General features: G+C 56.9%; 2 protein-coding genes across 2 annotated transcripts in view; one reads left to right on the top strand and one right to left on the bottom strand.

Annotated features, from left to right (window-relative positions):
- VOLCADRAFT_105134 (uncharacterized protein) overlaps nt 1-3,257 on the top strand; it is a gene marked incomplete at its 5' end in the record, with an annotated part of 7,419 nt that extends 4,162 nt beyond the window's left edge. The window contains one exon of the mRNA XM_002951553.1: nt 2,230-3,257. Coding sequence (XP_002951599.1) covers nt 2,230-2,371 — 142 coding nt within the window. The 3' untranslated portion in view covers nt 2,372-3,257. The remainder of the gene's footprint in view (nt 1-2,229) is intronic.
- Nucleotides 3,258-7,315: 4,058 nt separating this feature from the next.
- VOLCADRAFT_92090 (uncharacterized protein) lies at nt 7,316-14,884 on the bottom strand (the record flags this gene model as incomplete). Its single annotated transcript, XM_002951469.1, has 9 exons — nt 7,316-8,065; nt 8,619-9,134; nt 9,605-9,793; nt 10,310-10,995; nt 11,131-11,677; nt 11,836-12,027; nt 12,491-12,628; nt 14,105-14,257; nt 14,477-14,884. The coding sequence occupies 9 exons, from the start codon at nt 14,882-14,884 to the stop codon at nt 7,316-7,318; spliced, it is 3,579 nt and encodes a 1,192-aa protein (XP_002951515.1).

Below are 14,884 nucleotides of genomic sequence, written 5' to 3'. Positions count from 1 at the left end.
CGCCTTCTCGCCTGTGGCTTGTGCCCTTCCTGGAGTATCCAGGTGCTGTCTCCTGGTGGCGGGTGAATGTGCTGTCGGCGATCCCAGAAGCTGTACTGATGGCATGTGCAGGGGTGATCCCCCCCCGGCCGCGAGGCCCTCGCTGGGGTCCCGCCTGGCGGGGATACCCTGAACCCGGCCCCTGGTCGGCGGCTTGTTGGTCGTTCGGTGGATTCGTGTGCCCAGTGGCGGGTGCCTCTTTCACCCCCGCCCTTCGTCTCCCACGTCCCTCCACTCGTGGGCGGAGTTGTCTTGAGTGCGTGTTGCCTTCCTGTAGGGATGGAAAGGTATTGCAGGCCGCCAGGGTTCGGTCTTGCTTGCCTCGCCTTGCCTTGCCATCCTAATATTGGGTGTGTTATCTTGCGTCCACCGAACATCGTGGCGCAATTCTTGTAAGGGGGTTACTTCCCGCATTGTCGGGGTTCTGCTTCTGACTCGCTATGGGGGTTATTGATGGCCAATCACCCACGCAAACCGTTAGCCTCTGACTCGCTAGGAGGGTCAGCCTCTGGGTGGCTAGGAGGATCCGCCTCAGGCTCGCTAGGAGGATCAGCCTCCAACTCACTAGGAAATGAAGAGAAGTTAAAATGGGAACCTAGCGATAGAACACCTAGTGCTGAGGTAGGGTGGCGTGATTTTGGGGGAGGCGCTTGGGAAGAGAGGGATCACGGCACTCGTTGCTACCGTTAAGACCTGGAAGGGTGCAGGCGTTTGAATGGCTGTTACACTGATGCTGGCTGCAGACAGTGATTGGGAGTAGCAACATGCCGGAGGGAGGGCTAAAAGGAACGGTAGACCCTGATCCAGCCGGATCAGGGAGGGTGAGAGATCACACGGGGCAGAAGATGAGCCCGGGGCAGAACCCCTATCACCAGAGGTAGACGGCCAAGATGCTGACACGTGGTACGACCCACGCGCGTGTGGTTGGGTGGGCGGCAGCAGGAGTAGCAGACTGGGACGAAGCGGTGGGAGACCTGGCCACTTTCCTCTCCAGGGCGCGGCTCTTCATCACCCTGCTGCGTCTCAAGAATGGTAAGATGTGGTGGTGACGCGGCCCAGCCCCGGTGCTGAGAGTGGCAGGGGACGCTTCCGAGAAGGCCTATGCCGCCTACCTGCCTGATCACCAACTAGGGGAGGGAGAAGCGAGCAAGATGAGAGTGCCGTTCACCCCGGAAGAGTCGGAGTGCATGACCCGGGGGGAAATGTCTAGCACAGAATGGGAACTCCGCACGGTAGTGCTAGCGCTGGACTGGATTAAGTGTGAGGGCCCGCACTTGCCAGCGAGAAAGTTGTTGCAGTATGGCCGCAACCCTGTGTGTGCTAGGTATGAAAGGGCAGGGCTTGTGCCTGCAGCGAGTGGATGAGCTGTACATGAAGTGCACAGATTGGGACCTGGAGGTGCAGCTGGTCTGGCATCCCCGCTCGGAACAGCAACAGCAGTATGCAGACATGCTCTCCAAGTTCGAAGACAGCTCACAGTGGTGCTTGGATGATGCGGTGTTCACAAGCCTGTGGGCAGAGCCATGCCTGAAAGGATGCAGGCCCACGGACGAGTTCTCCATGAAGGTACCAGGGTGCTTCTTCGCTCACTATTGGAGCCCCCACACCCTAGCGGTGGATGCCTTCATCCAAGACTGGGGAAAGTGGAGCCGCCAGGGCATTTAGTACAAGCGCCGAATTACATGGTCAAAGTAGTGTACATTATGTGGTAAAAGGGCAAGGGCCCGACTATGCACGAGAGAATGACAGGGATGATAGTGAAAGTGGGGAACCAAGGAAGCCCAGAGACATGACAAGGCTGAGATTGTCAGACTGAGCCGCAAGGCGTTGTGGCTGGGATGTGGTGTGGCCTGATTAAACATTGGGATTGGGTGTAAGGCTAGATGCAAAGGCACACTTCATGCTAGTCCGGTACGGAGCAACAAGCATTAACGTTCAAGCACGAGGTGTTACATAGAGCTCGTTAACGACCAACGCTTTCATTGCAGACGTCCATCCCGATGGCGCTGCCCAATGTCAGGTTAAGGTAATAAGTTTGATTTATATCGAAGGAAAAGAGGGACGCCCAAGGCTTGTAAATAAGTTGAAGTCCGCGCGAGTCCTCCTTTGCCTCACGTCCCCCGGGTCAGCAGCGCCCCATCTTACACCAGGTTTCCTGTCTCTCGCTTCCTGCCTTTCCATCTGTCACAGCGCGCAGCCCTTGGGACCGCAATCTACAGCCCAGCCTGTTCATTTCATCCTGTCCTGCGGTAATTGCACGCGCCGTATACTACAAATCCAATGCGCGGTACCTAACATGAAGACGTCTCCACCGCGTAACGGCGATAACTAGCCGGCATCCCAGAACACAACATGCAAATAAGTTTTTTCTTATGAATCAATAGATTTTTTGACATGCTGAGGACAGGTTGCCATTACCAAAAGGTCTGAAACACCGTCCTAAGCGACTGCGTCCTAGAGGCCCCCGAGCCCGGCATTATACCGGGCTTTCTAGTAGCTAAGATAGATAACGAAGTATAGCACGCAACCTCACTTTTTTTACTGGCTGAATACCTCTTTACCATCTTTTCTGAATAATTCAACAGGCTCCCGCACATATCATGCGGCGGAGCCATGCCGCGGCGCGCCATGCAACAATGGCGGTTTCCTTGACCGCCTAAGCAATTATAATCCTAAAGCGCACCAACACTGTACCGCACAGTGCCATATCGCCCGCTCTGTGTCCCGCTGAACACGCCTAAACCTAGGGCAGCTCTGCAACTGGACGCAACTCCTGAGATACATAACCACGTTTGGGGCCCCACGCCAAAAATCTATACCTAGCCTTCTGACCTGGGCACAGCACTCCGTCCTCTTCCTCGTCTTCCCCCCTCTTCACCTCCTCCTCATTCTCCTGCGCCATCTCCTAGACCTGCATATTGTAATGCGCAACCTGGTATGGGCACACACCTACACGCACGTCGGCCGCCATGCCAGCAACTGACAAGCGCCAAACTACAAGGCAATAGCCCTATCCTCGCAGTGTCGATCTGCCACGAACTCATTAAGAGTCTCATCATTGGATTAGTGATCTCCGTCAACCATGGGGCACAATCATCCCCATTGTAAAGCACACCAATCGCATGTCGCCGTCCGGCCTGCGGATTACTATTATTTCTCCTCCTGTGTCTAAAATCATCCAGTGTGTTTGCACGCGTTCGCGCGAAAAGTGTGTGATGCGAATGGAAGGAAGGCAAGGCAGTACCCAAACGTCACAGGGCCATTGGAAGAGGAGGTCGGGAAACATACGCACGCGAGAGCCCACACGCACGCGAGAGCCCACACGCACGCGAGAGCCCACACGCACGCGAGAGCCAAACTGCCAGACGCCGGCCAACGAAAAGAGGGCACTGCACGTGCCTGTGCGTGTGCGCTTGGTGTTTTGTGTGTACGGCAACAGAGGCATGACGTTTTCACCCTGGACAAACATACACACACAATAGCCGTACTTTTCCGAAAAACACTTGTGCGTACTCATACACCCCACAAACGCTTACATACACAAACTGAAATTTCGAAATTTGACTCCGGCACTGCCCCACTAGACAGCCCGCGAAAACACGCCAGACGCAGTCAGAGCGTCGACACAACCCTTCGCAGAATGGCAGGCAAAGGGTGTCACGTAAGCACAGAGAACACCGTGCAGCATCATGCGCACGCTTACATGTACGCAGCCTGCACGCATACACGTATGCGTGCATGCCCACATAGACACATACACACATGTACGCACGCATACGAATACACGCCAACAAAACATGCACGCAAAAACATTAGAAACTCTACTTCATGTGTTATCGTTTCAGTGTGCACGCAAGTGCAAGCACATACCCGCTACCTAGACCTCCTCACTGCGCTCCGGGCATTTCACCAGGTTATTGTTCACGCTTTCCTTGGGCGTAGATCAGGTTTCAATATACGGAAACTGTACGACAATAACTCCAGAATATTGCACTTGTGGATCAGTGCGATTCGGATATACAGCAGTGCGAACGTGTCCTCCCCCCGGCCCTTCGCAACGACTCCAGCAGACTAGGCACCACATCACCCCTCGAACGTCATCGCGTCAACGGTGACGTGTTGAAAGCCGTGGCCGCCACCCAGGTTGCCGCCGCTGCCACCGGAGGCGGCAGTGGTAGCCGATGCTGCTGCTGTCGTCGCAACCACCACCACCACCACCAATAACAACAAACATCACCACGGCTATAGCCGAATTTGGCCTTACCTTCGGGGTCAACGGAACCATCAACAATACCACCATCACCACCACCACCATCACCATCACCATAGCCGCGGGGGCTATGTCAAGCTCACTTGCAAACCGGCCAAACACCTCAGATTTCAGGGGGGCTCGGGGGCGAAAACCCACATAGCCATTTCAGGTGTTGTTCACCCCTACACCTTTGGCCGGTCTCGTCAGCGGCCATCTACCCATCCGGAAGAAAAGCGGCTTTTGCTTTACCATCACTGCTATTACTACCACCACCACCACCACCACCATCATAATAAATAATATTACCAGGCATTGCGTTTCCGCAAAGCCTCGAATGATGGGGCTCCGACTTAACGGTTGCTCGGACGAACCTGCCGTACTCACATACCTCTCAGAATGGACGCGGTATACGGCTGCGCGCGACGACACCCAAACTATTCACCAAGAAAGCAACGAGAAGCTTTGGACTCCTGCCACTGGTTTGCGGAACCACGGCACGGTACGGACTGCGGTAACAGTCCGTATGGTGCCACCACCCAAACGGAGACCTCCCACGTAGCAGGCTCAGTCAACATTTGCATTCTGCCCCCTCCCTCCTCTCCTCTCCTCTCCTCACCTCCGCTAGATCCTCTTCATCCATTGGAATTTCGAAGGCACGTTTCCTCTGTACGTCGCCGTTCACGCCACGCTTCTTCTTTCTCCGTCAAGCCCAAGGGAATTAGTGCAGACAGACAGACGGACAGACAGGCAGACTGCGGTAACACGCAAGCGGAGGCGCACACGCACGCATGTGCCTGTGATAACCGAAAACCGTGCATCTGTACGGCGGCAAGATGTCAACCTAAAGGCACCCTGTCGTACCAACATCCTCGTTATCAATACATCCTGGCTGGCATGTGCTTTTGCAAGCCATATGTCCGTCGCTTTTTGAGTCCGTTGTGCCCTTTCGCGCGGGTCGTCGTTCCGCTCTCTTCTCGTTTCCTTCTATCTCGTCCCCTCAACTTCCCACATATCACCCACCAAATCACGCAGGTGCTTCGCATCCCAACCTGTCAAAGCAAACAAAACTCGCCACGCCGCGCCGGCCGCCGCCCCGCCATGTTCATTGCACGCCAGGAGGGGGACGGGGGAGGGGGAGGGGGAGAAGCCACGTAGACAGAGCTGGCTAGGGCGCTCCCGGGCTTAGGATCGGTAGCGAGGGGCGAGTGGAAGGGAAACGAGTGGGGTGTGGGGTGTAGGTTCAGGCTGCGAGGGCTTGGTGCTACCGCATTCATGTAAGAAGACACGCACGCACGCACACGCAGATGCACGCAAATGTATCAAATGCACACACACAAACGCAAGCACGCACGCACACGCAGATGCACGGTCTCGTGTAAATGTTTCTTGGCGAAAGGAGGGCCCTAAGACATCGCCACCACATATCGTTACCAAACGGTACTAAGCCGCAGCCGTCGCAACCCCAGGAAACCCCATTTTCCTGTGTCATCTCTCCCTCTTCCTCCCTGCGCAAGGAGCTAAGAGCTGATGCAAAAACCAGCAGACCCCAGGCCGGTATCATCCATATCACCACCGTCATCATCGTCGCGGAAAGGCACAGCCCCCGACAGCTCCCTACGATGTCTTTGGAGCTCCCTCCCCGCCGCGCCTCATTACAGCGAGCGGAACCCATCCACAGCGTAACGGCATCTTAGGGCACTACGACAGCTGTATGGCTGTACTGCTGTATGGCTGTACGATAGCCTTGGATCAATCCTGCCGATGCGTGCTCTGCTAAAACCTGCCTCGAGTTGCGTCATCCAAAAAAACGCGTCACAATAATAGCCCATCAATGTGGTCAGCTGTGTAGTACGAGCCTGTACGGCTCGTACAGCCCGTATGACATAACACGGCCCTGTACATACAGTTCACGCACAGCCTATGCGGCGCACTCAACAATTGGAAGTCAAAAGCTTCAGTGACATTAAAACACAACATGGAGCTGAGAGCCAACGGGGTTCGAGCGCACCCGGGGTCTGTGCCATTTCGTGTGAGGTCATGGCCCTTTCCTCCCCCACTCAGCCGGCGGCCCTCTGCCATCTGTGACACAATGCTGTCCGCGCGCCCCCTTTTCCCTTTCCGTACCATCCCGCGAAAGAAGAAGAACAAGAACAAGAAGAAGCAAGCCCCAAAAATCTTAACCGATCAGCGAACACAACCAACCAGCTAACGATGGGCAAACCAACGAGCGAACGAACAAAGAACTACATCGATTTTTTCTGAAAAGGAAGACGGCGAGGAAGGGCGAGGCCAGGGGTTACGTGTCCAGCACCAATTCCTTCATCAAGATCCCAGGGGGAAAGGAAGGGGCGGGTGTCAAGAAAGAGAGAAAAGCACATCTTCGGGTCTGTCGGGATAATCGATTGCTAAAGAGCCCACTTAAAACCGACGCTGTGAACGCCTCATAATAAATATGCGCGCAATTGCCACAACCCCAAAACGATCCGGACCAACACCATTTACGGATTGACAAACCGGGTACATCAACATGGAGGGAGGGGGATTGATCGGGGGTTGTGCCGGGAACTCGGGAGCGTGAACGAGCGTGAGCTCATCAGCCGCACCGCAAACCCCCTAAGTTCCACCTTCCTGGCCACCAATGACCACCACCATGTGCGAGACCTGTAGGACAGCTGCGAGGCGAGGCGGGAACATTCAGCGCCGCCAGGCCCAATGCGCCGCCCATGCCTGCCCGCAGAGCCAACAACCAACAACCAACGACCTAACCGTTAATCCTGGGCAGTAACCTCAATGATACACAGCGCACACGACTTCCATAACTGCCACCATGCCAAGACTGCCATCTTAGCACTCCGCGGCATGGTAGCTAGTATCTCTTTCACTTCAGACTTCCTGCAGCTGCTGGAAATTCATTCCCTGAAGAGCGCATTGAGATAGAAGCTTATGCACAAGCGGTCATGCACTCCTTATTTGAGAAAGCGCACGAGGTCCTCCGCGGCCGTCATGGCCACACTGACGCCTGACTCACACCAGCTCGAACAGCGGACTCTGCCACACATCCACGGTGCTGGTCGCCTCTTGAACCGATAGCGCTGACCCACGGGTCAGCCTCACCACGATAAAGTACTTCCCAGGCGGTACATTAAAGCCCCTTGTAGGTGACGAGTCGTCGAAGTATCGTCCATCCCAATTTATAATCAACGGGCCGTCGTTACTGACGCGAGGTAGAGTTCCTCCGGCAATGCGGATGGTCCCCATCTTCACGCCCGTACCCACCCATTCAGAAGCTCGCCACAGCTGGATGTCACGGCCTGCTGTCGGCCGCTGGATAAACAGTGCCAAACTAGGCAACATCGAGTCGCGGCGGAACGTGAGACCGGGGCTGACCGGCAACGCTCTAGGCGGGGACGGCGGTTCGTACTCCGCCGGCGGCGGGAACGTGTCGTACGCATCCAGACCGAAGATCCAGTCAACACTCGGCGGTGGTGGCGGCAATGGCCGCGGTGGCGGCGCGACCACCGCGCTACCTTTGATTCCATCATCCAAGGTTGGACGGTCATCCCAAAGCCAGCCGCCGTTCGACGTACTGATACCCGCCGTAACGAGCACGGGAAGGCTGCTGAAGGAGCTGCTGAAGCCGAGGTACGGCACAGTGAGCGGGGCTTGCGTCGGCGTGTTGGGATCGGGGCTGCTGACGGGGCGGAGGATGATGTATCCGGAGAAGAATATTGGAGCCGGTTGGGAAGAGCGCGGGCTGGGCAAGGTGAAAGTTACCTGCGGGCAAAAGGGTAGATCACTTGAGCCGTAAATAATGAACTGAGGGAAATAGGACAGCATCAAGTTGGAGACAAGATCAGCGCCAGCACAAACATACGCACATACACACATACACACACACACACATGCACGTCCCTCGCAATCCCTTCACCCTCGCAATCCCTTCACCCTCGCAATCCCTTCACCCTCGCAATCCCTTCACCCTCGCAATGTTCCAATCCTCCGACCCCACAACCCACGCCCACAGCCCTTCCTGCCCACCTCCACCTGATCACTCCCTGCGACTCCATAGCCCCCCTCCTCCTCCTCCTCCTCCCCCTCCTCCTCCTCCTCCTCCTCTTCCTCCTCCTCCTCCTCCCCCTCCTCCTCCTCCGAGCCCTAAGTCCCCAACCCCAATTCCCAATCTCGATACGGAGTGCTCTCTTTTCAACGCACACACACACACAGGCATAAATACCATGGCCGTAACATGGGGTCAATGTTGACACACATTAACATTACACCGCCCATTTACGTTGACGAGTGCAACCGTATCCACACACCTACCCACCCGCAGCCGTATATTGCCACCCGCAGGCACCGTCATATTGGCGATGTTGCTAACGCGCGACGAGGCGAATGTCACGGATGCCGTCACAGGCGAGTAGACCGGGTCAAAAGGTGCTGCGCTCCGGTTGTTGAAGGGCCCGACGGGGGCCTTGTTCACCACCATGAGGTCCGATGAACTGATTGATGCCGCTGCCTGGTGGCCGAATTGCAAGAGGACCGGCTGAAGCCCGGTTCGATCCATAGAGACGTCAAGCCAAACGCTAAAGCTGCTACCGAAGGTCAAGTTCGACCCGAGTTCGATTTGCGCCGGGGACACATCGAAGCGGTTGGTCAGCAGGCCTGCGATGTCGACGGAACCAGAGCCCACGCGCAATGCGCTGGTAGTGGCGGCTGGCGCAGGAGAGGGGATGGGAGAGTTCGCGGGAGAGGCGGAGAGGGCGGCGCTACTGGCGTTACGGTCGAAGACGGGGCGCGACGTGATGGATAGCGCCCTGGCCACTTGTGCGGCAGTAATCGCCTGTGTGGGGATGTGCCGGATGTACGGGCGAGAGGGACGCAATGCAAGGTCAAAGAGCAGTTAGGAGCTCACCACATCGTCTCGCACTAACAAAAACAAACATGGGTGCCGTACACATATCAGATGCTTCCGCAATAACAAAGTGGCTCTTGGGCCTCTGCTACGTCCTATGGGCACTCGTTACACCTCTATCTGGGTAACGCAACCGAGGTGTAACATGCACACACATACACACATGTCAAGGGGTGGATCTAAGGCCCATGACAGGCGAGTCAAGACCGTCAGGCAGACACAGGACGCAATGGGGCCACGAAATTGAAGCAGCAGAAAGTTAGTCGGGGGGGGCTGTAGCTTTGCACATGCGCACAAGCTCTCAGCGTGCATTGCCATATATTTCAGATTCTCCACGTCGAGAACGTTGTAGCTTTTTACGGAGTATATAATTATTTGCCGCACCCTCTCATCCGCACCTGGTTCCGAATTCTGCCTGCCTCAAGCAGGAGAGCTAGCGCGCCCGACACGTAGGGAGCGGATTGCGATGTTCCGGAGCGGTAGGCAAAGTAGCCCGAGGAGGTGGAGCCGGGTACGGTGCCAGGCGCAGGACCCAAGACTAATCCCCCAGGTGCCATTACGGAGGGCTTCATTCGGAGGTCCGGGCCCTGGGATATGCAGGAAGAATTCCAAAGCAACAAAGTCGTTAATGGATTTAACAGAAATATACTGCAAAATTTCCTTGAGGGTTTACTATTGTCCTGGAATTTGACGGTTAGATCAGTGCGATGTACCTATTGGCAAACAAGAAATCGCGGGGGCGGAGTTTGACGGTTCGGATTGACGGTTAAGATATTCGACGGAACAAGACATCCCGAGATTGTACATTTGATCCTAAGCAGATACAAGTCCGAAACAGCATGAAGCAGTCGCTGCACCAGTAAAATAAGATTATTACAAAATAGCTTTATATACGTGACTGCTTTGTGCAGGTAGCAAGGATTCGACTAAACGCTGTACTCCTGGTCAACAATTTTTATTTCACTCTATTTTGTTTTGTTCCTCACTCCTATTTACCCATTCTTCTTCATCTTTTTTCCTGTCCTTTAAAAACTCCTTTGCCTTTGCGTTGGACCTCCTTCCCCAGCTTCCCACCTTCCCCCGTGACACGAGAGAACACTCACGGGGCCCCAGGAGGATGAAGCAGATACTGGAGAGCCGCTAATTTCCACAATCGTCAACTGTTGCCAGTCCTGTGTCAGCCGACGTCCACGACGCCTCACGCCGCCAGTCACGTCGCCATCGCTATCGCTACCGCTGGTCGCGGCTTCGCTAAGGATTTCGCTGTTTACGGCATCGGAGAGATGAGCGCTCGAGGCGGTGTTGGATTCTGTCGGGCTTGGAATGGAAGGTGTGGATGGTGGGTAGTTGGCCTGCGGTTGGCTGGGTGGTGGGTAGTCGGCATGCGGTTGGCTGGGTGGTGGGTAGTTGGCCTGCGGTTGGCTGGGTAGTGGGTAGTTGGCTTGCGGTTGGCTGGGTGGTGGGTAGTTGGCTTGCGGTTGGCTGGGTGGTGGGTAGATGGCCTGCGGTTGGCTGGGTGGTTGGTAGTTGGGCTGCGGTTGGCTGGGTGGTGGGTAGTTGGCCTGCGGTTGGCTGGGTGGTTGGTAGTTGGCCTGCGGTTGGCTGGGTGGTGGGTAGTTGGCCTGCGGTTGGCTGGGTGGTTGGTTATCCTGTGGGTCCGGCTGGCTGGGCGGTTGAAGACTTGGTGGCGGTTGGTCAAGCGGAGGAGCTATGGCCGGCTCCGGTTCGTTTGGAACGAGATCCACTTCCTCGCTTCTGGACCCGTCAGTGACCGGTGGAAGGGTAGTGGCTGTGGGGGAAGGTGGCAAGGGCATGGATGGGAACGCGTACTGCCCGTCCGTATTGCTCCGGGTCGATTTCGCAGGTGAAGGCGACTGAGTCCTGCGTATTGCAGCTGCCGACGTCGGGATCAAGCGTGCCGTACCGGCATCCAGCGTCACCGCCAGCACTGGCACGCTGAAGCTCGGCAGCGGCCACGAGTAGGGCACACGTACAAGGCTGCCAAGAGCTGCTGTATCGCCGTACAGTACGACGCCGACGGCTCCGGCAAGCGCGGCATTGGCGGCCTTGACGGTGGCGTCGCATCCCGCCGCCGTCAGCATCGCTACCGTACCACTTAAGTCCCCGAGCTCGGCGGCTTGGCAACCGGTGACGGTAGCGGGGAATGGCTGCAATGGCGCGTTCGCAAGGCCGCCGAGGTTGCCGTACGCCGCACGCGTGTACAGCACATAGTCGACGCCATTGGAGCTGGTAATGCGCATCCGTACGACGGAGGGAACCGCAGCGGAGTCAGTGCTGCCGACGGCGATAGCAGCCGCCGTGTTGGCAATGGAGGTGGGAAGGAAGAGACCTGACGCGCCCTCGTTCCCCACGGACGAAACCACCAGCACCCCCCGCTGCGCCAGCTGGTCGACGGCTGCAGCCACCAACCCGCCCCACGTGCCCGGAATGCCAATCGACAAATTTATGATCTGCGTTGGGCGTGAAAGGGGAGCGACAACGGAGATAGGGTTAAGGAGCGGCAAGGTCATTTCATTACACCAGGATGATGACAATGGAAAGCCACCAAGGCGCGAAAACATGAACAACAGGATGTCGTACATAAGGATTCTTGTACGACATTTTGTACCTGCATCTGGTCCTTAGCTGCCTTGTCGAGCGCCGCTATGATGACTTCATTTGTCGTACTGCCGTTGCAGCCAAACACCTTGTACGCGCCCAAGGTGACCCCCGGCGCAATGCCCGAATAGCTGAACCTGGAGCTGCTGAAGCTGCCCGCGATGATCCCCGCCACGTGGGTGCCGTGGCCCATACAGTCGTTCTGCACAGTCGTCCAGTCCATCACGGAGAGCGACGAAGGACCCACGTCACCCACGACATCGAACAAAAAGAAGCAAAAGAAGCAAAAGAAGCAAAAGAAGCAAAAGAAGCAAAAGAAGCAAAAGAAGCAAAAGAAGCAAAAGAAGCAAAAGAAGCAAAAGAAGCGAAAGAAGCAAAAGGTGGTAACGCCGTAGGCAGGGACGATTGTCGTGAAGGGCATTTAGACGAGAGGAAGGAGTTCAGCAGGAGGCGTTGAGCTTGACTCTTGAGGGGCAGGGTTTGGAGGGCGGGATTAGTTTGCTCTGGTGAATTTTTTTCTCAGAGGCTGCAGCTCCCTCCATCGTCTCGCTCTTGCGGCGGCACCTGGCCACCTGGCCACAGCTCCCCCCCCCGACCCAACCCGGCACCCAGTAAGCCCGGTGGGGACGAACGCAGCAGCCCTTCCACGCTCCACTTGGACTTACCACGTTGTCGGATTCTTCTGGAATGCCGCCCGCCACGTAGTTGTCAGGTACGAAACCCCGACGGAACGCGATGCGTGTCCCGCCAGCATTCCGGAAAGCGGGGTGCATGGGATCCACTCCGGTGTCGATTACGGCAACCTGCATGTGTGTTTTAGGAGGAGGAGGAGGGCACATTGTGGGAGAAGGACCAGCACCGCGACAGTGTCTGAACGGCTGTGAAGCATTTGATGGCTGCGGAATGTAAATGTGCCCGCGGTCAAATTGAATCGGAAAATGCGTGTTGAGGGTGTGTGTGTGTGTGTTGGGGGTGGTGGAGGCGGGGTATGGTGTTGTGGATGATGGACGAGCGTGGACCGGATGCCGCCTTGGAGAGGGGAGCTGTAGCAGCTGTAGCAGCCGTTGCGGCAGCTCCGTACAGCATTTGCAACCGCATCAGCAACTGTGGCAGCATCGGCGACTGCCGTGGAAGCGACAGCGAAGCGGCTTGGGTCGTGATGTTAAGCAGTTTCATTCTGCCACAGGACTGCGATGCGTTTTGCGGCTGCGTTGCGGCACAATCTGACATGGCGACGCACATGGTAGGGACTGCAGTACCGCATGGGATGATGAGGCTCTCCTCTTCCTCCTCTTCTAATCGTCGTCGCCATCACCATGCAGTCTCAGAGCTAACCCAAGCTCTGGATCCAATTACCAGGCGCTGCTTTCCGGGGCTTGCCCCATCCCCCTTGGAGTGAACTCTAGGATCTTAGGAGCCGCCTCAGGAAGGCCGGCCATCTGCTTCAGGGATCATGGCAGCGCTGTCACCAGCTTCTGATGCCCGCTTCAGCCCACTGGCGCCCTCGCTGCCATCATCGCTTCCACTGCTGCTGAAACCGCACTACCCACCACTGCTGCATCAGCTGCTGCAACCGCCGCCACTGTTGCCACTGTCCCTGCCCCTGCAGGCGTCAATGCAGGTGCCGCTGCAGATGCCGCTGCAGGTGCCGCTGCAGGTGCCGCTGCAGGTGTCGCTGCAGGCGCCGCTGCAGGCGCCGCTGCAGGCGCCGCTGCAGGTGCCGCTGCATGGCCGCCGCTGCAGGTGCCGCTGCAGGCGCCGCTGCAGGCGCCGCTGCAGGTGCCGCTGCATGTGCCGCTGCATGTGCCGCTGGCCCTGCAGGTGCCACTGCAGGTGCCGCTGCAGGCGCCGCTGCAGGCGCCGCTGCATGTGCCGCTGCATGTGCCGCTGGCCCTGCAGGTGCCACTGCAGGTGCCGCTGCAGGCGCCGCTGCAGGCGCCGCTACCGCTGCATGTGCCGCTGCATGTGCCGCTGCTGCTGTAGCTGCAGGCGACGCTGCAGGCGCCGCTACCGCTGCATGTGCCGCTGCAGGCGCCGCTGCAGGCGCCGCTGCAGGCGCCGCTACCGCTGCATGTGCCGCTGCATGTGCCGCTGCATGTGCCGCTGCATGTGCCCCTACAGGTGCCGCTGCTGCTGTAGCTGCAGTTGCCCCTGCAGGTGCCGCTGCCGTGACGGGCGCATCGTTTCATGTTTCCGTCTGATTATCCCTGACCATTCATTAAGCAATTATACTATGATGAGGGCAGGGCAGGGCAGTGCCATCGGACCCCAGTGCTTACCCTAACATCAGCTCCAGACAGCCGCGGGAAGCCCAACGATGCAAGCGTGGTGCTGACGCTGCCAGTCGCAGATGAATTTGCAGCATAGTCGCCAAACAAAGTTGCGGGATCAATTCTCATGATGTTGGCTGCCTCAGGGGGGGGTATCAGCACCTGAGGCGCAAGCGACCATAACGCGCAAGGGACCAAGCGGCCCAACCGGCTCAGTAGCCAACCGCCCGCCAGGCGAAATTTGCACCTAACATACGTTCGTTTGAAATGCCAGAATCAAAGAAATGAAAACATGGTTGCCGGTATGCATTTTGCACGCCTCGGAGAGGCACGGCTTAGGAGTGCGGTTAATTGGCCTACCGACATGTAACCAGGGCTTACCACTGGGTATACAGATAACACTCCATTTGCCTCATCAAGCGCCTCAAGAGTGGCGTCGATATCATCGGTCTCCAGGCTGAAACCCTTGAACGCCACTTCGTACTTTTGCACAACTCGAACCTCAACCCGTTGCTTTCTGAGTGTATCCACGATTGACTGCGCACTGTCCAGGGACGGGCCGGACTTCCGCCCTGCGACTCTATTACTGCTCGAGCGCAGTTTAACAAGGAAGCGACCAGGAAGCACCTCGCTTGACGCCGATGAAGTTTGTCCATTTAAAAAATCATCTGATGAAACTAATTTTCGAGAACGATACCGTTGGCTGGGTCGTGCATCTGCGGAATAGCTCCCAGAGAGCGTAAGGAAAATTAACACGACCAAAGCGTAGCTGATAGCTGTCCAATTCAT

The sequence above is a fragment of the Volvox carteri genome, assembly GCF_000143455.1.
Source record: "Volvox carteri f. nagariensis unplaced genomic scaffold VOLCAscaffold_24, whole genome shotgun sequence".
Classification (NCBI taxonomy): Eukaryota; Viridiplantae; Chlorophyta; class Chlorophyceae; order Chlamydomonadales; family Volvocaceae; genus Volvox; species Volvox carteri.
Note: the sequence above shows the minus strand (reverse complement) of the source record. Positions and strands in the feature narration are given on the sequence as shown.